We start from the raw sequence: 23,758 nt of genomic DNA, 5'->3' as shown, positions 1-23,758 counted from the left end.
TTTTAAAAAAATTAACATATAATGTATTATTTGTTTCAGGAGTACAGGTCTGTGCTTCATCAGGCTTACAGAATTCACAACACTCACCATAGCACACACCGCATCCCTCCATGCCAATGTCCATCCCCCAGCCACCCCATCCCTCCCACCCCCTTCCTCTCCAGCAACCCTCAGTTTGTTCCCTGAGATTAAGAGTCTCTTTTGGTTTGTCTCCCTCCCTGGTTTCTAAGAAATACAGCTGATGTTTGGATTGCTTTGTGAGTAATGTCCTTTCCTGCATTCACAAAGAATGGTAACCGATGTCTTCCTCTACAGGCGTGAAGGAGTTCTTTGAGCACATCGAAAGGGAAAGGGCCAAAGATGTGGATCACATGGTCAGGTGGTATCTTGCCATTGGGCCTCTACTGACCAAAGTCGAGGGTCTGGTCATCCACACCAACACAGGCAAGGCTCCCAAGCTGGGCTCCTATTACGAATACTGGGAACGTAAAATTTATGAGGTCTTGACGAAGCTCATCCTGAAGTAAGTTAATCTTGTTTCCTGTTTTAAAGATGGGGGGCATAGATTAAAATAATTTACATATATGAATAGTTGAAGACGGAGTCATAAAAAGCAGAGAAGAAATCATCTGGACAGTAAGTCCGCTTTCTGGTTGAAGGGCGCTCCCAGGATGGAAGGGTGACTTTCCCATTTGGCTCTCATTCTTTTTTTTTTTTTAAGATTTTATTTATTTATTTGACAGAGAGAGATCACAAGTAGACAGAGAGGCAGGCAGAGAGAGAGAGAGGGAAGCAGGCTCCCTGCCGAGCAGAGAGCCTGACGCGGGACTCGTGTTGGATGTACGTCACTCCAGGGAGCCCTGGGTCTCTTTTATTAACCCCTCCCAGGAATTTGCAGTCTTTTAATTCTCTAATCCTCGGGAACGTTCCTTTGTTTCAAACGGATACCATCCTGACGGCTCCCGAGATCATCTTGCATCCCAATGCGAGTGAGATTGACAAAATGTGTGTCCACTGTGTCCGAAATTGTGTGGAGATCACCAAGGTAAGGGCGGACGTGTCTGTGTGGATTCACAGGGGGCCCGTCGCCCCCGACGGCTGGCCCATAGGCTTTGGGAAGCGAGTTGCTAAGGAGGTGGCGAACCCAGGCTCCGCTCTGCTCCTTGTCCAGACTGTTGTTCTCCTTCCTGTCTCTTCCTCTACACCTCTAGAGCCCAGAGTGGCCCACGCTGGCTTGATCCCAGCTCCCTTTTCTCCTCTCCATGCAATCACAACCAGTCCCATGGCTTTTAATCCTACTCCTCTGGAGATGACCACCCTCGTCTGTCCCCAGCCCAGACCTCTCTGCTGCTCACCCTGCTATTCGAGTCACCTGCCCCCTGGGTGAGTCCGCTCTGACCTGAGCCTTGGCATGTCCAAGGTGGAATTCTTGACTTGCCATCCTGCAACCTGGTCCTGCCCCAGGTTGTCTTATTGCAGGAAACTGGCACGAGCACCAACCTAATCGCATGAGCCAGAAACCTAGGAGCCAGCCTTGGTTCTTCTGTTTCCTCCCATCCATCCACATCCCGGCCCTGGGAGGCCTGGTTGACTCCTGTGCGTCATTCCACACATGGATGACTGCAGAAGCTTCCACAGTCTGTTCTCCACCATGAGAGAGGAGGACCAGAGTTAGCTTTTTAAAACATGAGTCATTTCACATCAGATCTCTTCTACAAAAACCCCAGATGGGGGCGCCTGGGTGGCTCAGTGGGTTAAGCCGCTGCCTTCGGCTCAGGTCATGATCCCAGGTCCTGGGTTCGAGCCCCACATCGGGCTTTCTGCTCAGCAGGGAGCCTGCTTCCTCCTCTCTCTCTGCCTGCCTCTCTGCCTACTTGTGATTTCTCTCTGTCAAATAAATAAATAAAATCTTAAAAACAAACAAACAAAAAAAACCCAGATGACTTCACGCTGCATTAGAACATAATCTGAACTCTCCTTACCATGGTCTTCATCTAGCACCTGCCTGCCTGCTCTTTCTTTCTTTCTTTCTTTTTTTTTTTTTTAAGATTTATTTAAGATTTTATTTATTTGAGAGAGAGAGAGAGCACAAGTGGGGGGAAGGGCAGAGGGAGAAGCAGGCTCCCTGCTGAGCAGGGAATCTGATGTGGAACTCTATCCCAGGACCCTGGAATCATGACCTGAGCCGAAGGAAGGTGCTTATCAACTGAGCCACCCAGGTGCCCCAGGCAGAGGGAATCTTGACTGTGTTGCAAAAGGGTGGCAAATTCATAGATCATTCTGGGACCTGGGGGGGGGGGGTCCATTTTCCTGACTTTATGTGTCTCCATCTGTAAATATGGAAACTGATGTTCAGGAAGTGGATGGCTATTGTTATTTTAAAAATTATTTTTTTTTCCATAATAATTTACTTTAGGTCTTAGTGGCTTAAAACAGTAACTGAATTTCTTTGCTCATGGTTCTGTGGGCTGGGTTCTGCTGAGAGGTTCTTCTGGTCCTGGCTGTGTTCGGTCACAGGTCTGATGATCACCTGGCTGTTGGCTGGGGCACCGTGGTTCTCCTGCGTGTGGCTTGCCATCGTCTGCTAAGTTAGCTCAAGTGCATTCATCTGCTGGTTGTGCGGTTTCAAGAGCATGAGGAGGGCAGCGGCTGGGCCACAGCTGGCACAAGACCATGTCTGCCCCTTTTCGTTGGTCAAGTTAAGTCACACGCTAGGGCAGGGTGGGAAAATAGACCCTCTCATGATAGAGCTTTGCCAATGGACTCGTCCCTTGATGGGAGGAACCAAGGATTGTGGTCATTTTTGTAATCTAGCACAATTTATTAATAATAAAGTGATTTCAGGAGTAGAATTCCGTGATTCATCACTTACCTGCAACACCCAGTGCTCATCACAACCGGTGCCTGCCTTAAGGCCCCTCCCCCACCTCGCCCATCCCCCCACCTGCCTCCTTCCATCAACCCTGTTTGTTCTCTGTCCTGAAGAGGTCTCTCATGGTTTGTTTCTCTCTCTCCTTTCTCACCCACTTCCCATATATTCATCTGTTCGCTCAGCATTATACATGCTGGCTCCACCTATGTCATGGCAAATGGCAAGATTTTATTCTTTTTGATGACTGAGTCATATTCCATTGTACGTATAGACCACATCTTCTTTATCCACTTGTCAGTGGTGGACGTTTGGGCTCTCCCCACAGTTTGGCTAATGTTGATAATGCTGCTATAAACACTGGGATGCAGACACCCCTTTGAATCTGTATTTTTGTATCCTTTGGGTAAATACCTAGGAGGCAATTGCTGGATTGTAGAGTAATTCTATTTTGAACTTTCTGAGGAGCCTCCATAACCGTTCTCCAGAGTGGCTGCACCAGCTTGCATTCCCACCAACAGTGTAGGAGGGTTCCCCTTTCTCCGCATCCTCACCAACACCTGTTGTTTCTTGTATTGTTAATTTTAGTCACTCTGACAGGTGTGAGGTGGTATCTCCTCATGGTTTTGACTGGCATTTCCCTGATGATGAGTGACGTTGAGCATCTTCTGTGTCTGTTGGCCATCTGGATGTTTTCTTTGTTCATGTCTTCTGCCTCTTTCTTAACTTTTTTTTTTTTTTTTTTTTTTTTTGGGTATTGAGTTTGATAAGTTCTTTATAGAATTTGGATACTAGCCTTTTAGTAGATATGTCATTTGCAAATATATTCTCCCGTTCCATCAGGAAACCAATATTGCACTGTATGTTAACTAAAATTTAAATAAAAAATTAAGTCAAACTCGTAGAGGCAGAGAGTAGAATAGTGGTTTCTGAGGGCTGGGGGGTGGGGGAAATGGGGAGTAACTACTAATAGGTAATTCAGTGATAAAGAAAAACTTCTAGAATGAGGTCATCATGAGGGATATACAGCACTGTGAATGTACTTAGTGTAACCGAATTATAAACCTTTTAAATGGCTAAAATGGCAAATTCTACATCATGTGTTTTTTTTTTTTAAACCATGGTAAAAATGTGAAAGGGAAAAAATAATAAAGTGATTTCCATTATTGGCAAGACTTATTCCTGCATATAAATATACACATAGGAAGCAAGATAAATACTGAAGTGCTGTCTTTTCCCCCTGATTCTTCTTTTGCCAGCATTTTGTTCGATGGATGCATGGCAGTTGCATAGAATGTCCTCCTCAGAAGGGGGAGGAAGAAGAACTTGTTATGATCAGTTTCTACAGCGATATTTCGGTGAACCCTCAGATCATTGAGCAAGCTGTTATGATCCCCCAGAATGTCCACAGGATTCTGATGAGTCTTATGAAGTACCTCCAGAAATGGAAGAGGTACCGACCTCTATGGAAATTGGACAAAGCCATTGTGATGGAGAAGTTCGCCGCCAAGAGACCTCCTTGCGTGGCTTATGATGAAAAGTTGCAGTTCTATTCCAAGATATCCCAAGACGTCCTGCGTCATCCTTTAATCAAGGATGAGCACTGCATCAGACTCCAGCTAGGGCCTCTGGCAAATACCGTGCAGGAAAATGCCAAGTCCTGGGTGACCTCACTTGGGAAGCTTCTCAATGAGTCCGCAAAGGAGGAGCTTTATAATCTCCATGAAGAGATGGAGGTAGCAGATCACTGTTGTTGTTGTTTTTTTTTTAAGATTTTATTTATTTATTTGACAAAGATCACAAGTAGGCAGAGAGGCAGGCAGAGAGAGAGGAGGAAGCAGGCTCCCCGCTGAGCAGAGAGCCTGATGCGGGGCTCGATCCCAGGACCCTGGGATCATGACCTGAGCCGAAGGCAGAGGCTTTAACCCACTGAGCCACCCAGGCGCCCCCGGATCACTGGTTTTAATGAAACTGCTTCTCATGAAAGTTGGGTCTTCCCTTAGGATTGTTTCTTTCTAGGTTCATTAAGTGTCCTTCGTCCTTTCTTTTCTAGATCCTGGCCAAGAACCTGAAGAAGAGTCCCAATACCCTTGAAGATCTCAAGTTTGTCCTTGCAACCATTGCAGAAATTAGAAGTAAATCTCTGATCATGGAACTGAGATACAGGGATGTCCAGGAGCGATACCGCACCATGGCGATGTATAATGTCTTTGTGAGTGAATGATTTTCTTATCATTGAATTCTAAGACCCTTTTCAGAAATGTTTCTCAAATATGACTTTTTTAAAAAAGATTTTATTTGACAGACAGAGATCACAAATAGGCAGAGAGGCAGGCAGAGAGTGAGTGGGAGGCAGGCTCTCCCCTGAGCAGAGAGCCTGATGTGGGGCTTGATCCCAGGACCTTGAGATCATGACCTGAGCTGAAGGCAGAGGCTTTAACCCACTCAGCCACCCAGGTGCCCCTCAAATATGACTTTAAGTAAGAACATTTAAATGCAAAGCAACCCCACAGTTATTTAGAATAATGGAAACAGATTATTTCTTGATCTTCCATGGCTCAAGTAGCATTTTTTCATAGATTGATCTGTAACTGCATACCATGTTGATTCTCCCCCTTGTTTTGTTTTGTTTTTTTCTCTTTTTTCTTATTATTTTTGGTGTTAACTTCCTTTAATAAGTAAAGGCTTTTGCAAAAATGATAAGTGAGAGACGGAGAGTCAGGGAGGAGGATGATGTGATAAAAGAAATGGGTAGAGGATAATAATTCATTTATCTTTATCAGGGGTCATTCAGGGTGGTTTCAAGGATCTTTAGAAGTCTGTGGAGGAGTTTGAGGGGATCTGACCTCTCCGTGAAACTGCATGCAAAATTTTGCAGGCTGTATGTCACATACCTCAAAAAGAATCAGCTGGAAAAACAGACTAGAAAAAAGAAGCAGATAACCATTATAAGTCTACATTTGCCTAAGATTTGTATTTCAGCATTTACGTTGCTTGACTGCTTTGAACACCTTCACTGAGTGATAGCCTAAAAAGCTAGAGGTCCTCTCATCAGAAAAATGTACAGTATTGCAAAATTTGTATTTTTCTACTTAAAAGAAAAGTTCTCAATGTTGTCTTTGCTTCCATCTACTAAATAAAACTTTTTAAAATTCTGTGTCTTAGAGCTCATTAGGGTCTGCTTGTATGGTCTATGTGTCTCTTGGTTTTCTTCAAGTCATTTTGCTCCTTATCTACCTGTTATTTCTTATTGAGTTCTGGACATTGTACGTAACAAATTTGTAGAGAGAATTGGAGGCTCCAGATGTATTTCATCAGAGAAGATGTGTTTTTGCTTCTGACAGACAGCACAGCTGGATGCACCAGCAAGCTAAGATAACCTTATTTTAATTGGAGATTGTGTTGATTCAAAGCTGGATTTTAGTTTATGAAGGGCTTAGCTCTCTAGGTTATCTCTCTTTCTGTCTGTATCATTTACTTATTTTTAAATGATTTCATCCTGATTTTGTTTGCATTATAAATATATAATTTTTTTTTCTAATTGAAGCAGTTTTCTCATGAGCTCAGATAAGCCAGCCTGCTATTATCAGAAGCAGAAATCCTTGGGGGGAGTAGCTTTGACCAGAATTCCAGTTCCAAATTGCAGACCACTTATTGTTTGTTCTGTTTTTTTTTTTTAATTAAAAATTTTTTTTATTAGCCTTCTGATGCGGAGAAAGAACTGGTTAACAACATTGAAAACATGTGGTTGAATCTGTTTAACGACTCTGTGAATGTGGAACACGCTCTTGGGGGCATCAAGAGAACTTTCACAGAGGTAACTTTTAAATTTTGTACTTTCTGAGTAAAGATATTGACAAATTGGGGCGCCTGGGTGGCTCAGTGGGTTAAGCCGCTGCCTTCGGCTCAGGTCATGATCTCAGAGTCCTGGGATCGAGCCCCGAATCGGGCTCTCTGCTCAGCAGGGAGCCTGCTTCCTCCTCTCTCTCTGCCTGCCTCTCTGCCTGCTTGTGATCTCTCTGTCAAATAAATAAATAAAATCTTTAAAAAAAAAAAAAGATATTGACAAATATCCCTTGGGATAAATTAATGCAATCCTGCCCTTCTCAGATTACTCGAGGTGAAATATCAAATTACAGACAGCAGATAGAGGATTTTGCAAAGCGTTTTAACCGTGAAGGCCCTGGTTCTGTTGGCGACGATCTTGATAAAGGTAAGAATGTTCCTGTTGGACTGGCTGAGGTACTCGACTGTGGTTTGCTTCAGAACTTCATGGGATGATGGAATGGAGCCCTGGTGTTTGACCTTGACTGTACACTGGGTTCACCTCCTCAGGTCCCAAAAGCACACACATCCCAAAAGCACACGGATGCCTGGGGCCCAGATCCAAAGAGTTCGATCCTGTTGTTTTGGAGGGTGGTCCAGATGCCAAGATTTTTAAAGCGCCCATGGGGATTCTCATGTGCGGCCCAGGTGGATTGAGGGATAAATGCAAAGGAGACAGTTTTCTAACTGGAGAATTTCACATACGTAACTCGGCCCTCTGGTTTCCTTTGGAATGACAGAGAGCTATAGTTGTGGTGACTCCCAACGTTTCTTCCCAGATGGCTTCTGTGGATGGAGTGATAGTTTATGTCCACTGCCTATGATTTCTTACTCAATTTTGTGTACCTTGTATTTCTAGGCACTCACTGATTTATGTGTTTACTTATTCATCAGGAGTAGAACTTTTAGCCTCTTTTGAAAGAGAGCTCACGAAACATGAAAGGAACCGTCAGGAGCTGGCTAATGCTGAGAAACTTTTTGATCTTCCAATTACAATGTACCCAGAGCTGCTCAAAGTGCAGAAGGAAATGAACGGGCTGAAGGCCATCTACGAGCTCTACGAAGGACTAAAGGTAAGCGTCCAGCCACACGCCCCTCCCTGAAGGCAGTGTGAAGACTAACAGGGCCCAGTGGATTGTGAGGCCACCATGATAAGGAGACGGGGGCCAATTTCGTAGAAGCTCTCACTTTGGCTCTTGGGAGGCAGTGATGGGGAGCGGTTGCTGACGGATCCAGGGTTTGTTTCCCTTTGGGGAGAAAGTCGTGGAACTGGATGGTGGTGATGATTGCCCAACATGGTGACTATACTTGATATCGCTAAACTGGACATGTGAAAGTGCTTAAAATGGTAAATGTCATGTGTATTTTACCACAATAATAAAAAAGAACACTCCCTTTGGTGGCTAGAGCTTGGGTAAGGAGTGGGGTGAACCGTTTAGTTGGAAGTGGAAATTCAAAGTAATAGCTGTTGGGGTGCCTGGGTGGCTCAGTCAGTTAAGCGTCTACCTTTGGCTCAGGTTGTGATCCTGGCATCTTGGGATCGAGCCCCGAGTCAGGCACCCAGCTCAGTGGGGAGGCTGCTTCTCCCTCTCCCTCAGCCCCCTCTCATGCTCTCTCTCAAATAAATCAATCTTTTAAAACAAAATAGCAACTATCGTGACATTTGGATGCCCTCTTGGGGTTTGTTCCCCATGCAAATTCACGCCATTCATTCACTCATTCCTCTACCACTTCACTCTGCTCGGTAGAGCCCAGCGCTGTGCTGGTTGGAGAGGAGGGTCTGGAAGGGAGTTGCATCTGCCCATGCCATTTCTGCCCTCTTGAGTCCCCAGGAGAGAATGTTTAAGTTTGGTTCTCCCAAGAAACAGAACAAATAGGCACCAAATCACTTGATCGATCGATCTATCATCTATCTACCTACCTATCTATCTAATGTGAACTCTGTGTCCAATGTAGGGCTCAAAGTCATGACCCCAAGATCAGGAGTCATGTGCTCTACCCAGTGACTCAGCCAGGTGCCCCACCAAATAGATTTGTTGTAAGGAATCTGTTCACACAGTTACGGAGAGTAGAAGTCCCAATATGTGGAGTTGGCAAGCTGGAGACCCAGGACAGCTGACAGTGTAGCTCAGGCTCAGGTCTGGGCTCAAAGGCAGGAGAAGGCTGGCGTCCCAGCTTGAAGACAGACAGAGAATCCTTTCTTACTAAGTCTTTTTCTCTTCGGTCCTTGAGTGGATTGGATGAGGCCCAGCCTCCCCGGGAAGGGGAATCTGCTTTACTCAGGCTGCTGATTACAATGTTAATATCACCCAGAAATGCCCTGGGAAATGTTGTCTGGAATGATATTTAACCAAATATCCGTGCACCTGTGGCTCGGTCAAGTTCACCCATAAAGTTAACCATCGTGCTGTCCCGCGAACCAATCACCATCATGCTCTAATGTGTAATAGCGTTACAGTTGACAGAGCACGGTGGGGCCCAGGGGAGGAAGGTGGTGGCTCAAGGTGGTGGCATTTGAGCAAGCCCTGAGCCAGGAGCAGGTTTTCCCTGGGGGAAGTCTTTGGATTTAGGGCCTGTCCTTCTTCAGCGTGACTGCCTCTTACTGAGTTCCATCTGCAAAGGCCTGATCTCCACATAAGGTCATGTTCTGAGGTTCCAGGGGGACATGAGTTCTGGGAGGGAGGGTACACTATCCAGCCTGGTACTGCAGGTAGTGGGGTTCAAAGAGAGGCCTCAGAGGAGGATAAACAGGTGAGTAGAATGTCTTGGAAGCCAAGTGAAAACAGCCTTTCCAGGGGCAGGGCTGTCTGACTGCCCCACATGCTGTGTCAGATCCAGTAAGGGGGTGTGTGTGGAATGAGCACTGAATTTCACATCACGGAGGCCACCATGACCTTGGCAAGAAATATTTTGATGGAATAGTAGCCGTCGACCTGATTAGAGTGAGTCCAAGGTATTTGCTCCAAAGCAAAGCATAGGTCCCTGCAAAGACTTTTACATCCGTGTTCACAGCAGATTTACTTGTGGTAGCCCAAGACTAGAAACAACCCAGCGCCCCACCAAGTGGTTGGGTAAACTGTGCCAGTCCATCGCACAGAATTCGAGAAAGTCGTAGAAAGGATTGAACTATTGATGTCCTAGGGCAACGATGTGGATGGTCTCAAAATCGTCTTGCTGAGATACCGGAGAGCACATCCTGTATGATTCCATCTGCATACAGTTCTAGAACATGCCGATGAATTTATCATGGCGGAAAGCAGGGCAATGTGTGTGGTGGGAGGGGAGTTACAGAGAGTCAGGGGGAGACTTTTAAGGGCCGCAAATGAGTTCACGATCTCGACTGCGGTGATGACCTCATGGGTGGGCACACATGCCCAAATGTGGCAAATTGTGTGTCTAAATATGTCGAATTATATATGCCAATTAATCCCCAAAAAAGATGAAAAAAGAGAATGGGGAGAGCGGAATCAGAAGCTCCAAATCTAGGCAACTTTCCCAATGTGTTTTGTTGCAAAAGGAAGCAGAGAAAGGAGTGGCATTTGGGTGGAAGGGACGTGGGGTCAGGATAATTTTTTTTATGATGGGAGAAACAAAAATGGGAATTGCCTAGTGATGGGAATGATCCAGGAAGGAGGAAACATGGTGATAGGAGACAGAAGGGAGACTTGTTTGAATGATGTCTGGTGTCCTTGAGTCTGAGGGAAAGGGTGGGGTTGCCATGTGGCGTCGGGTAGGAGGTAGTAGGGTCATATGGGGAAGGCAGAGCACATGCCCGGATGTGCTTCCCGAGGGAGATGTTGAACGGTCTGTTCTGATTGCTTCAGACGTGTGTAGCAAGATGATCAGCAGAGAAGACAAGGGGCAGGAGGGGTGTGGCCAGTTGAGGATAATGAAGTAGGGGTGAGGTGGTGGTATGGGAAAGAATGGGGCAGCAGCAGGGCCCCAAGGGAAGGCAGCATTAGGGCCTCGGATTTAGACCGAGGCCAGTGAATGAGGTTGAGTGTCCTCAGCCATCATGGTTGGCTGTCCGGGTATAGGCGTTGAGCACTGAACAAATGCCAAGGAGTGGATTTAATCACAGTTGAGGTTTTTCCAAATGTGTCAGTGAGAGAGGGGAGGGGAACAGAGGGTGGAAGGAAGAAAGGCCCACTAATGATGGACTGGCTGCACGTTTAGGTGTAGGAACTCCAAAAATACTTTTAGTTTCTTTCTGATTCATTTCTCATATTAAATTTTTGCAAAGAAAAGTTAATGACTTGTGAATGTCATCTCAAAATAATCCAAAAATGTGTTTGAGCTTTTAAGATCTTTTCAGAAGATGAAGAAAAAAATGAAAAACTATAAATATATCTTAATGTCATTTATATCTAAGTCAAAAGATAACCATTTGTATATTTCATCAATTAACACAATTTTCTGTTAAATACATTTCGTGACTCAAAATAACCCCATTGAGCCTTGAGGTCACAGGTTGCAAATGCAGACTCTCCAAGATGGTAAGTTTTATATAAGGTAGTACTTTATATGCTAAATATCAGGAAATCCAGCACAAAATGCTGATCATGTGTACGCTAATCCGGCAGGATCGTCCAAATTATAAGGATTTTGTAAACTTAGCTGCTTTTACTGGGAAAGAGAAGCACATTATGACCGTGCCTGAATGAAATACAGGCTTTAGGAACGAAGATGTTCTGTGACTTAATTGATGCCTGATACTGATTCTCCCTTTTCTCCCCTGCCAAGGAAGACGTATTTTTGGACTCCACACAACCTTGAGAGACTGCATTATTTTGGCCGGGCCTTGAAAAAGTTGGAATAATTTGTTTTGTATTTTGGAGCCAGTAATCCATACTTCCTTTTGTGAAGCTGAGGTTCCCGTAGCTAGATGGGCGCCCCGGTTCGCAAAGAAGGGGAGCGTGACCAAGGATGGAGTACAGGCTCCCGTGGGTCAAAGGGGCCTTGTTGATGGGACTGTTTCTCACCCATTTCTAGGCTGCGAAAGCAGAATGGTCCCAGACCCTCTGGGTCAACCTGAATGTTCAGTTCCTCCAGGAAGGAATCGACGGTTTTCTCAAGTCCCTCAGAAAGCTGCCCCGGCAGGTCCGAAACTTATCGGTGGCCTACCATTTAGAAGCAAAGATGAAGGCGTTCAAAGACTCGATTCCTTTACTTCTTGACTTGAAGCATGAAGCCCTGAGAGACAGGTTGGTTTTGTCCTGTTAGCCCTTCAGACAGCGGGGAGGAGCTTCAGTCTAAAATAGGTCCTTGCTGAGATCTGATGACAAAGCCCAAAGTCGCGACAGCCCCACTGAAATTTTAAGATGCAGGTCACATTTCTACAGACTTGTTTCCTTGAGAACTTTCTAGACAATTGTCAACCACAAGGATTCTCTTATTTTTTTAAAAGCACAAACCCACCAGATGTAAATGGGCGTTTGTGCTTGCTTCATTTGAACCGTTTAAAAAAAACAAAAAACAAACCAGTAGGGGATCTAGATCAGTGCCACCAGTATTTGCAGAAATCCGTGACCCAGGTACTGATTTAAAATGTTTCCATTAGCTGCTTTAAAAGAAAGAGGTAAAAATAATTTTAGTAACGTATTTTAACTAACCCAATCTCTACAAAACATTATCATTTCAACACGCAATCGCTACGAAACATTTCTCATGTGATGTTTTATGCTCTTCTTTGAAAAAAAGTATGTTGCCATTGGCCCGTATTTTTCGCATATAGCATCTTTAATGTGGACTTGCCCCCCAGTGACAGGTGACTTGTCACAGGTCCTGCGGGTGGGATGGAGGAGAGACACTCCTCATTTGTCTGGGATCATCAGGACACGTCCGCACGGGGACAGGAATGAGTAGGATTCACTCTCTCCCTGCCACACTCCTCTCTTCATTGTCTCTCCCAGCGGGCGGACGGAGAGCCGTGGGATGTTGTCAGAGGACAACGTCATTCTGTTCAGCAACAAAGCATTTTCTAGCTACAGTTCCGCTTTTCGAGCCCATAAGCCAATGTTTCCCAAACTTAGCTCACTTCTCACCATTTTTGTCCTGTCCTCGCCAAAATCATTTATACTGTCATTAACTTGATTTTTTTTCTAACAGCTTTTTTTTTTTTTTTTTAACTTGAATGTGTTCTAAGAAGGAATTCACACCACAGCCATAAATGGGAAATGGAAAGATTTTGCCTTAAATAGAAAGCAATTATAAAAATAAAAACATGAGAGGGTCACCTGGGTGGCTCAGTGGGTTAAAGCCTCTGCCTTCGGCTCAGGGCATGATCTCAGGTCCTGGGATCAAGTCCCACGTCAGGCTTTCTGCTCAGTGGGGAGCCTGCTTCCTCTTCCCTCTCCACCTGCCTCTCTGCCTACTTGTGATCTCTGTCTGTGAAATAGATAAATAAAAAAATCTTTAGAGATAAATTTTTCTAATTTTTTAAGCGGTTGCCTGTCGCTTAGCGGGAGGCCTACCCTGGGTGTAGCGCGGACCGGAAGGAGGTGTTACAGGCTGGCAGCAGGGAGTGGACACTCTCTCTCCTTGACGTAATCAAAGGAGTGGAGGGAAACTGAAAAGGGAATCCCCTTCTCTCTGGTGAGCTGGTGTTATCCATGCTGCAACACCTGTGTCCCCCTCACCCCCCACTTGGGCTTTGACACCCCTACTTCCTATCAGCTCCTGGCCAAGGCCTGGGAATAGGGGAGGAGGAATAGTAGAGTCTCTTTTCTGGCCATTTCTGGTTTGTGGGTTTTTTTTTTTTTCTTTTGGTGAATTTTTAAAAAAAGATCTTACTCGTTTTAGACAGAGTATGGGAGTGGGGGGAGGAGCAGAGGGAGAGAATTTCAAGCAGACGCTGTGTGAGCTCCGAGCCTGACAAGGGGCTCAGTCCCACGACCCCGAGAGCATGACTGGGGCTGAAATCAAGAATCAGATGCTCAATCACCGAGCCACTCTGGAACCCCCTTTTGGGGTAGATTTTTACCAAAAATTCAGTGATCTGGTGCTTATAGCTTATATGCTGGTTACCTGCATTCTAGGAGCTGGTCTAGCACCACACTTAGCGGCTTTATTGTCTGCATTCCATGTAAATGGAACTATTGAAAAAGGCCCACCCGCAGGTCAAATGTGAACCTTGAAAGAAGGCCGGATTGGGCTCCGGGCAGAGCGACTGTGCGCACAGAGGCCTGCCCTCGCCCTCCCGTCCACGGCAGACCCCGTCGTACTGTCTCTATACTCTGTGGTTTGCTCTCGGCACTCAGAACCGCTGGTGATTATTCAATGTGTGGATCTGTTGTGTCGTGTCCCGGTCGTGCCCCCGGTCAGTGCAGTCCCCGCGGGCAGAAGCCTGACCTTTGCTCCCCTGGGCCTCAGGCTACTTGAGGGACGTAGGTTCCCAAAAGTTAAAAGCCTCCTGTTTCCTTCGATGGTCATGAAGACGAGACCTCTAAGAGGGTATCTTGCTGGAGGCAGTTTCCTGGGTTCTTGAAGCTGGTGGCATTTTTGGAAAACTCTGGAAACGTGATTCCAATGGTGCCCTCATTTATAGTGGGATTTGTTCCTGGGGTGTAAGCGGGAATAATTAAATTCGTCACTCTGTTCAGGAAGCATAAAGGTTTTTAACGTGGCTGCACTTTCAGGCATTGGAAAGAGCTTATGGAAAAAACGGGCGTATTTTTTGAAATGACGGAGACGTTCACCTTGGAAAACATGTTTGCTATGGAACTTCACAAACACACGGATGTGCTCAACGAGATCGTAATGGCCGCTGTCAAGGAGATCGCCATTGAGAAAGTAAGACCGTTTTTAGTTACAAAACAGTTGAGAAAAGGAAGAGAATTATTTTTATTTTATTTACTTTCAGTGTAGTTAACATGGGGTCTTCTATTACTTCCAGAGAATTATTATTATTTTTAAAAGATTTCACATATTTATTTGAGAGAGTGAGCATGAGTGGTGGGAAGGGGCAGATGGAGAGGGAGAGGCAGGCTCCCCGCGGAGCCCAACATGGGGCTCAATCCCAGGACCCTGGGATCATGACTTGAGTCAAAGGCAGATGCCTAACCAACTGAGCCACCCAGGCTTCCCCTGGAGACTTACTTTTTTTAATGCAAAGGGAAAACATTCATTATAGTACTCATTGTATTCGAGTAATAAGGAATTATTTGCTTTACAAATATGATTTCTGCCTTGGTTATATTTTTTATTGTTCTAAATTGTAGTTTTCTTCCAACGCATTTATTAAATGTATTCATGGATGCTCATGGGAGAAAATCGAGAAAATAAATCACTTAAAATCCTACCACCCAGGGGTGCCTGGGTGGCTCAGTGGATTAAAGCCTCTGCCTTCGGCTCAGGTCGTGATCCCAGGATCCTGGGATAGCCCCGCATTGGGCTCTCTGCTCAGCAGGGAGCCTGCTTCCTCCTCTCTCTCTGCCTGCCTCTCTGCCTACTTGTGATCTCTGTCAAATAAATAAAAAAATAAAATCTTAAAAAAAATTCTATCACCTGAAGGTAATTATTAGTAACATTTCAGTGTATGTCCTTTAATACTTAAAAGTATGTAGACACAGGCATGCGCAGACATATATACATGTACACGTACTATACATATAGTCACACACAGGTTTAAACACACATCCGTGTACATAGCCTACACATACGTGGACACATGCATGTGCATAAACGCACACACCACACACACATGATCACATGCACATAGCACACACACAAATATCGATACAGCTGGCTTTTGAAAATACAATCATTAATGGGCATATTCCTTTGTAATCGGATTCTGTTGTTTCGCGGCAAACACGGGCAGGATCATGTAGGTGTGCAGGGAGGGGGGGCCAGGAAATCTAGACCTTGGTTCTGGGGCTGAGTGACCTGGCCTAGCTGAGTCATGTCTCCAGGTATCCGGTTGGCATCTCTAGACTGTGGATAGTCGTCCTTACTTCGCTAGGGCGCTTTGCGGACAGGAAGGCGATCCTGTATACACCGTGCTCACCGGGCACCTGGCTGGTGCTCGGTCAGTTGGTGTTGGGGTCGCCATGATGGAATGTCTGCTTCCCTGGAAAACTGCCCCAGGCTCTGGGTTGAGCAGCTGACCAAAGGCAAGCTCAGGAAGCTGCTACTGGGTGGGAGTTCTGGTTTTTTTCCCATGTCTGTGCCCAAACTGCTCTTTTTTTGTCTTCCCGACCAGGCGGTGAAGGAAATCCTGGACACGTGGGAAAGTATGAAGTTTACTGTGGTCAAGTATTTCAAAGGCACCCAGGAGCGAGGTTATGTCTTGGGGTCTGTCGACGAGATCATCCAGAGCCTTGATGACAACACTTTCAACTTGCAAAGCATCTCGGGAAGCAGATTCGTGGGGCCTTTTCTGCAGATGGTTCACAAATGGGAGAAAACGCTTTCTCTCATCGGGGAAGTCATTGAGGTGAGGAAAGTAGGAGAGCACTTTCACACCAGAATATTTTGTGCTCGGACCCTGAGGACCCTCCCACACGCTTTTTCTGGCTTGATTTATTTTGGGGGTGGGGGTATGTGTGTGCATGATTGGGAGAGTCAACCTGAGGTTTTATTTCAATGTTTTTTCAACGTTTTCAATGTGTTTGTAACTTCCGTGATTCTTCATTGGGTCTCTTTCCTCTGTCCCTGTTCTTGTTGGATACTGTCCTGCTCTTGTTGTCTGGGTACGGTCACCTCCTTTACAAAATGGAAGAATTTAAACATGTTTAAAGCCCTTTTCAGATTTCTCCATATTTATTCTCCATATTTCCTCCGTGTGTGTGTGTGTGTGTGAGTGTGAGAGACTGTCTTTCCCCGTAGTGGGTTTTTCTCTGTGTGGGATCTGTTTTTGCCTATGCTGGTTTCACTTTTCAAGGGTTTCTGCAGTTTATTCAAGTCTGCCTGTCATAGTGGACAGCGCTGAACAAGGTCTTACATTATTAGGTGGCTTGGTGCTTTCTTCTCGTGGGAAATTCTAGTCCAGGCATCTCTGAGTGACCCAGGCCCAGCTCACCATTTTTGTGTGGCTGTCTTTCTTTTTCCCTCCCCAGATCAGGGGCAAGGGCCTTGTTAGGCCACAGACTTGAGTTTGGGCTGGGATGATACCAGCCCTGGTTCACCAGTTAGGGAGGCAGCCCGGGCCCTCACCCCTCTCAAGCACGGTCTTCCTTTGCTTGCTTGTTTGGGTCCATTACTTTTCATTAGGTAGGATATAGCACTGTTTTCTTTTTCTTCATTATTAAAAAAATTTTTTTTAAATGGATGTGAGATTTACATAATGTAAAATTAATCATTTTATTCATTTTTAAGATTTATTTATTTTAGAGAGGAGGGAAGGAACGGAGGGAGTGGGAGAGAGAGAATCTTCAAGCAGATTCCCGTCTATGCAGAGAGTCTGATACGGGACTCGATCTCACCACCCTGAGCTGTAAACCAAGAGTCACACGCTCAACCTGAGCCACCCAGGCACCCCTGTCTGGGTTTTTTTTTTTTTTTTTAAATGCTCTATCCTTTGTTCCCCTGGGTAACAGGGCTCACAACCCTGCTTACAACCAGAAGTTTCTTTCGGGTTCTGGGCTGGTGCAGAGAGTTTTCTTTTGCTTTTGTGTGGGGCTTTGTATCTTAACATACTTAGCTATGATTTCTCCAGCATTCTTGTATATTTGGAAAAGAGTGTGCGCACCCGCTCTGTGGTCTTGCCTGGGGAAGTTTTTTGACCTGCGCTGCTGCACGTCTGTCCTGTCTTAGGGTGGGAGTTTGCCCTCCACATCTGTGCTGACTTTGCATTGTGCATTTCCAGATTTGGATGTTGGTTCAGAGAAAATGGATGTATCTTGAAAGCATTTTTATCGGTGGAGATATCCGCTCACAGCTTCCCGATGAGGCGAAGAAGTTTGACAACATTGATAGAATATTTAAAAGGGCAAGTGACCGGCTTCTGTTTTAGTTGTGAGAGGACAGTGATTTGGGATACGTTTACTTATGTTTCTGCTTGTAGTGTTTTTTTTTTTATTTTTTTTTTATTTTTTGACAGAGATCACAGTAGGCAGAGAGACAGGCAGTGAGAGAGAGGAGGAAGCAGGGTCCCCACTGAGCAGTGCGGCGGGGGGTGGGGGCCTCTATCCCAGGACCCTGAGACCATGACCTGAGTGAAAGGCAGAGGCTTAACCCACTGAGCACCCAGGCACCCCCCCACCCCGCATGTAGTATTTTGTCTATTAAGTAGCTTCTGAATTTTTTTAAGTTTATTTATTCCCTTTTAAGTAATCTCCACACCCAACATGGGGCTTGAACTCAGGGCCCAGCATCAACAGCTACACGCTTCACTGTCTGAACCAGTCCAGGCACTCCTAATTCTGAATTTTTAAATCCTTACATAGGACCTTCATCTGTTAAGATTTCTGTTTGGTTTCAAGCCACTGGAACATGGCACTGAAACTTTTTTATATTGATTTCTCATTATAAAAGTAATACTTGCTGGGGCGCCTGGACGGCTCAGTGGGTCAAAGCTTCTGCCTTCGGCTCAGGTCATGATCTCAGGGTCCTGGGATCGATCCCTGCATCGGGCTCTCTGCTCAGCAGGGAGGCTGCTTCCCTCTCTCTGTGCCTGCCTCTCTGCCTACTTGTGATCTCTCTCTGTCAAATAAATAAAATCTTAAAAAAAAAGTAATATGTGCTTAAAAAGCTTTGAAAATGTAGAAAGGTCGGAAAAAAAAAAAAGTATCTTCCAGAGTTCCGTGACCTTGATGTGACCACTTTAGTGTGATGTATATTTCTTTAGTCTTTTTTTTTTTTTCTGTGCCCATGGGTTTAAAAAACAGAATGACAGTGATGCTTTATATAATTTCCTCTTCTAATTTTCTTTTAATATTATGAGAAAGGTATTTCATATTATGACACCCGAGAAAAGATCCTGGTGGCTTTATAAAACATCGCAGTGACTGGCTGGACATTACTTTAGTTGATTGCTCTAATGAAACCTCTCGTTCTAAGAGGAATTGTTTGCTTTCATCAATCATGTGCAGGCACATGCCTCCTGCCTGTTCCACATTTACGATGAATATTTCATGAGACACTGGTGGAAAGTAAATTGCCCATGAAGGAGTATTGCCCGTTTTAAAGTCCTTCCCGGAAGGGGTTGCGCCGGTCATCGCTGCCCTTGACCATTAGTGGGGCGAGGGTCCTAACCCGGAGCCACCTGCCCTGGAAGCTGGGGGGCCTCAGTGGTGTCGTGCTCTCTCTCGTTAGAGGGGCTGGTTTGCATTTGGGTCTCCATTATCCATTAGAGCTGATAATATTTCCTTATCATTTGCGTAAGCTCTTTTTTTTAAACTTAAAATCATACAATGGATATTTATTATTGAAGAATTAAAATTTTTTTAAAAGATTTTATTTATTTATTTGACAGAGATCACAAGTAGGCAGAGGCAGGCAGAGAGAGAGGAGGAAGCAGGCTCCCTGCTGAGCAGAGAGCCCGATGCGGGGCTCGATCCCAGGACCCTGGAATCATGACCTGAGCCAAAGGCAGAGGCTTTAACCCACTGAGCCACCCAGGTGCCCTGAATTAAGAAACTATTAAAAAGATAAAAAAAACACCTATAATCTCACACCCTAGACAACCATTTTGATAGGTCAATAGCCATCTTTCCAGAATTTGTTTATTCCTGTGTAAACATATAAATAAGAATTATAAGTAAATATTCCACAAGGTAGTATCATTCTTACCCCAGTGATGATTAAAAAAAAATTAATGACTTTGGCACGTATCACTATGCATAAACATGGAAAGGATCACTTTCAGCCACTGACGGACCCAGGTTCCTGTTGTTGGATGTTGGGGACATTTCCCTCACCATCCCCTCTGTGTGCCACTGTGGTGAAGAGGGCTGGAGGGACAGTCCCGGGACACACTTGTGGCCCAGAGTGGAGCTTCTGGCTTCATTCACCCCGGGAAGGGTGACTGAGGGCCTTCCACGTGCGGACACTGTTGCTGGCCCCCGGGGCACCTCAGTGAGCCAGAGAGGTTAAAAATCACCACCCCAAAGGCTGACTTTTTAAAGATTTTATTTATTTATTTGACAGAGATCACAAGTAGGCAGAGAGAGAGGGGGGGAAGCAAGCTCCCCACTGAGCAGGGAGCCCGATGAGGGGCTCGATCCCGGGATCCTGCGACCATGACCTGAGCTGAAGGCAGAGGCTTAACCCACTGAGCCACCCAGTTGCCCCCAAGGGCTGACCTTCTAATGCGAGGGTGAACAGATTAACATCAGAAATAAGTAAATTATCTCCAGCACACTGGGAGGTGCTAGGGACCCTAAGGCTGCGTTGGCCCCCCCGAAAAGGCTCTGGTTTGGGCTCGTGTTGGTTATGAGTGTCCCCTCTTGCCCTCATCCAGATCATGGCCGAGACCTTGAAGGACCCGGTGATCAAGAGATGCTGTGAGGCCCCCAACCGCCTGGCCGACTTGCAGCACATCAGCGAGGGGCTGGAGAAATGCCAGAAGAGCTTGAACGACTACTTAGACTCCAAGAGAAATGCTTTCCCCAGGTTCTTCTTCATTTCCGACGACGAGCTGCTTAGCATCCTGGGGAACAGTGACCCGCTCTGCGTCCAGGAGCACATGATCAAGGTGGGCCCCTGTGACTCCACGCCCGCACCCCGGAGCGGCTGCCCACATTGTTCCGTCCCAGGTCTCCGCACGGGAGGCTAATTCCCCGAGGCCCAGTGCTGGGAGACGCTGCTGGGCTTTGACTGGAAACATCAATCGATGAAATCCGCGGAGTCTGAAACTATACAAAGATTCCATTGTTACTTGCTGCTCTTTTTCTAAAGTCCAAAAACAAAGACTAGGAAGCAGAGGGTGATACTGGATGGGGCTTCAGCATGTGGACTCTGGAGCCAGGTTGACTGGGTTCAAATCCTGGCTCCGCACAGACCTGCTGTGTGACTTTTGACTAGTTACCTAACTTCTCTGGGACTTGGTCTTTCCTTCTTTCTTTCCTTCCTTGCTTCCTTCCTCTTTTTCTTTCTCTCTTTGCTTCAGTTTTATTTATTTATTTGAGAGAGAGCCAGCCAGAGGGAGAGGGAGAAGCAGATTCCCCACTGAGCAGAGCCTGGCATGGGGCTCGATCCCAGGACTCCGACATCATGCCTGCGCTGAAGGCAGCCACTTAACTGAGCCACACAGGCACCCCTGGGCATTGGTTTCTTATCTGTAAGTGGGGATAACCCCAAGACTTATCTGCTTCAGTGGAGTTGTTATTAAGAGTAAATGAGTTTGTGGGGCGCCTGGGTGGCTCAGTGGGTTAAGCATCTGCCTTGGCTCAGATCATGATCTCAGGGTCCTGGGATCGAGTCCCATGCCAGGCTCTCTGCTCAGCAGGGGGCCTGTTTCTCCTTCTGCCTGCCACTCTCTCCGTCTCTCCCTCCCTCTCTCCCTTGCTTCTCTCCCTCTCTCTTTGTGAAACAAAGCTATAGGGTTGCCACACTCTTTGCCCCCCTCCCTATCACAGCTCCCCCTCCCCTTTCGGGAGGCAGCCACTATCAGGATTTGGTTGGGATTCCTTCCAGTTTGCATCCTTGGACACAAACGTGTGCATATCTGTGAACAATACTGAGCAGCAAGAGAACTGTCTCTGGTGATATCTCTGGTGATATCCAGCCAGAGCATGGCCAGAAGGAATCTTCGAGGAGCAGGTCAAAGCTCTATGTTTAGTATCCGCCTGGGGCAGGGGCTCCCAGTCTTGACAGTGTCGCGAGTTGGGCCGGATGCTGCTGTGTGTGTGCATGTGTGTGTTGGGGGCCGGGGACACTCTCTGGCATCCCTGGCCTCTACCCACTAGAAGCGAGGAGCATCGCTCTCCAGTTAAGACCAGAACTCTCTCCTGACATTGCCTCATGCCTCCCTGGGGGCCAAATCGTGTGGTTTGAAATCAGGGTCGTAGAAGAAATATGCCTTTCTTCCAAAGCGTTTGGGATCGAGCACAGAGCTCCATACTTTCCCTTTAGTTAATGCTGATGTCCTTCTTAAGCTACAATTCACGTCTTGGGTCGCAGGTGTTCCTTTCTCAAAGGGGAGTTTTATATTTCATTCCTGCTCTCACGAACAGATATTTGACTGTTCTAGGAAAATATGTGTTAGAAGTACTTCATTTACCCGTAGCCCCCTTTTGCAAACCTCTGGTTTTACCCTTTAAAGCCTGTTGTCCTCGCTTCTCCTCTCTGCTCTGTAGAGTGCCTTGTCTTATATCCTGGGTCCTGAAAGACTCATTTTTCTGAACAGCATTCTGACCAATATCAGTGACGATTGGCAACAGATGGCCAGTGTTTTATGTGCTGGCGGCCTCTCTCACACGTTGTTTGATTTGACCCTTCCAACCTCATCTTGGAAGTGCCACAATTATGTCTATTTTGGGCCGAGAGAGAAGCCGCAGCGTGCCCCAGGTCACCCAGAAGGGCCATAGGGGGATCCCAGCACATGTTGAACTCGTCAGCCCCACGGTGTTGAATCACCAGGCTGCCCTGTGTCTCCTCCGCCCAGACCCCTCTCCCCACCTGCGAATGCCCTAGAACCCCAGGTGTGGGCAGGGAGCACGTCTTCTTTTTCTTTCTTGCTTTTTAACCTCAGACAGACCTTTGCACAGTGAGGGGTAGATGTGGGTGCCCGGCATGGGCCCCTGTTCTGTGTTCGCGTCCTGGTGGCTCCCCTGTGCGGCCAAGGTCTGTGTCACCAGGCGGATGTCACACTGTGTTGCAGATGTATGACAACATCGCTCTGCTGAGGTTTCAGGATGGGGAGAATGGAGAGAAGCTGGTGTCTGCCATGATCTCAGCAGAAGGAGAGGTCATGGAGTTCCGCAAGGTCATCCGGGCTGAGGGGCGCGTGGAGGACTGGATGACGGCCGTGTTGAACGAAATGCGGAGGACCAACCGACTGATCACCAAAGAGGCTATCTTTAGATACTGTGAAGACAGAAGCAGGTAGGATCGAGACTGGGAATGCAGGTCGCTTTCTCATACAAATAATCCTAATGGATGAATGAATACTTGGGGCTTGGAGTAGACCAGGTGATGTTCTGAATGAAGTTTTCTTTCCTTGCAGTAGTTAAGCTGGTCCATGCATTGTTTGTCTTTCAAGGATCACCTAATTCAGGACTTCTCCCATCCAAGTACTAACCAGGCTCGACCCCGCTTAGCTTCTGAGATCTGACGAGATCAGGCGTGTTCACAGTGGTACGGCCGTAGACAAATTCAGGACTTTGCAAAAGGTGGTGGTGGTATCTGGACCAGCAGCATCAGGCCCCTCGCCCCAGGGAGCTTGTTAGAAATGCAAATGCCTGGGGGCCCTCCCCCAAATCTCCATCCAGAAACTCTGGGGGTGGGTCCCTCTGTGTATTTTATAAGCCCCTCCCCGGGGAGTCTTTTTTTTTTTAAGATTTTATTTATTTGACAACGAGAGACAGTGAGAGAGGGAACACAAACAGGGGGAGTGGGAGAGGGAGAAGCAGGCTTCCTGCTGAGCAGGGAGCCCGATGCGGGGCTCGATCCCAGGACCCTGAGATCATGACCTGAGCTGAAGGCAGAGGCTTACAAGACTGAGCCACCCAGGCACCCCCTCCCTGGGGATTTTGAGCCAACCACTGACCCGGTGACCCAACAGAAACCCGGTACTGGGGAGGGTTCCTCTGTGTGTGGGTAAAGGAGTAAAGTTCTAAAATAGTAAGCGATTTCAATCGTGCCTTGATTTTTGTGGCCCGAGAAGCATCTAGGCATCAAGCTGAGCCTGAGCCATGCCTGCTTCTCCCGGCGAGGAGGGCTGGCTTTACTGCACACGCTTGGCTGCAAACTACATAAAGCATCTTCGGATGACGAGTTCTATCCGGGTTAGGTGGGATTCCCAGGAGGAAACTCGGCGGGGCCTTTATCCAGACACAGAACCTCCATTATTCTTTTCAGATTGCTACCCTTTTGATTTTACATGCTGCCTTTTTGATTTCATGCACTGGAAACATCCAGTTCTGTAACTTATTAGAGAATAGCCTTGAATTGGGATGATTG

At 46.5% G+C, this 23,758-nt stretch overlaps 1 protein-coding gene across 4 annotated transcripts in view; it reads left to right on the top strand.

Moving 5' to 3' along the window:
- The window catches only part of DNAH10 (dynein axonemal heavy chain 10), a 134,711-nt gene that overhangs the window by 38,719 nt on the left and 72,234 nt on the right, over window positions 1-23,758 (top strand). For all 4 annotated transcript variants that reach the window (XM_047697233.1, XM_047697234.1, XM_047697235.1 and 1 more), the window contains 13 exons: window positions 316-523; window positions 889-1,045; window positions 4,129-4,605; window positions 4,923-5,081; window positions 6,570-6,686; window positions 6,980-7,082; window positions 7,589-7,767; window positions 11,687-11,898; window positions 14,332-14,485; window positions 15,897-16,130; window positions 17,502-17,624; window positions 20,097-20,330; window positions 22,458-22,681. In XM_047697233.1, coding sequence (XP_047553189.1) covers window positions 316-523; window positions 889-1,045; window positions 4,129-4,605; window positions 4,923-5,081; window positions 6,570-6,686; window positions 6,980-7,082; window positions 7,589-7,767; window positions 11,687-11,898; window positions 14,332-14,485; window positions 15,897-16,130; window positions 17,502-17,624; window positions 20,097-20,330; window positions 22,458-22,681 — 2,581 coding nt within the window. The remainder of the gene's footprint in view (window positions 1-315; window positions 524-888; window positions 1,046-4,128; window positions 4,606-4,922; window positions 5,082-6,569; window positions 6,687-6,979; window positions 7,083-7,588; window positions 7,768-11,686; window positions 11,899-14,331; window positions 14,486-15,896; window positions 16,131-17,501; window positions 17,625-20,096; window positions 20,331-22,457; window positions 22,682-23,758) is intronic.

The sequence above is a fragment of the Lutra lutra genome, chromosome 12 (genome assembly GCF_902655055.1).
Source record: "Lutra lutra chromosome 12, mLutLut1.2, whole genome shotgun sequence".
In the NCBI taxonomy this organism is placed as follows: domain Eukaryota; kingdom Metazoa; phylum Chordata; class Mammalia; order Carnivora; family Mustelidae; genus Lutra; species Lutra lutra.
This window is presented reverse-complemented; position numbering and strand designations above follow the sequence as displayed.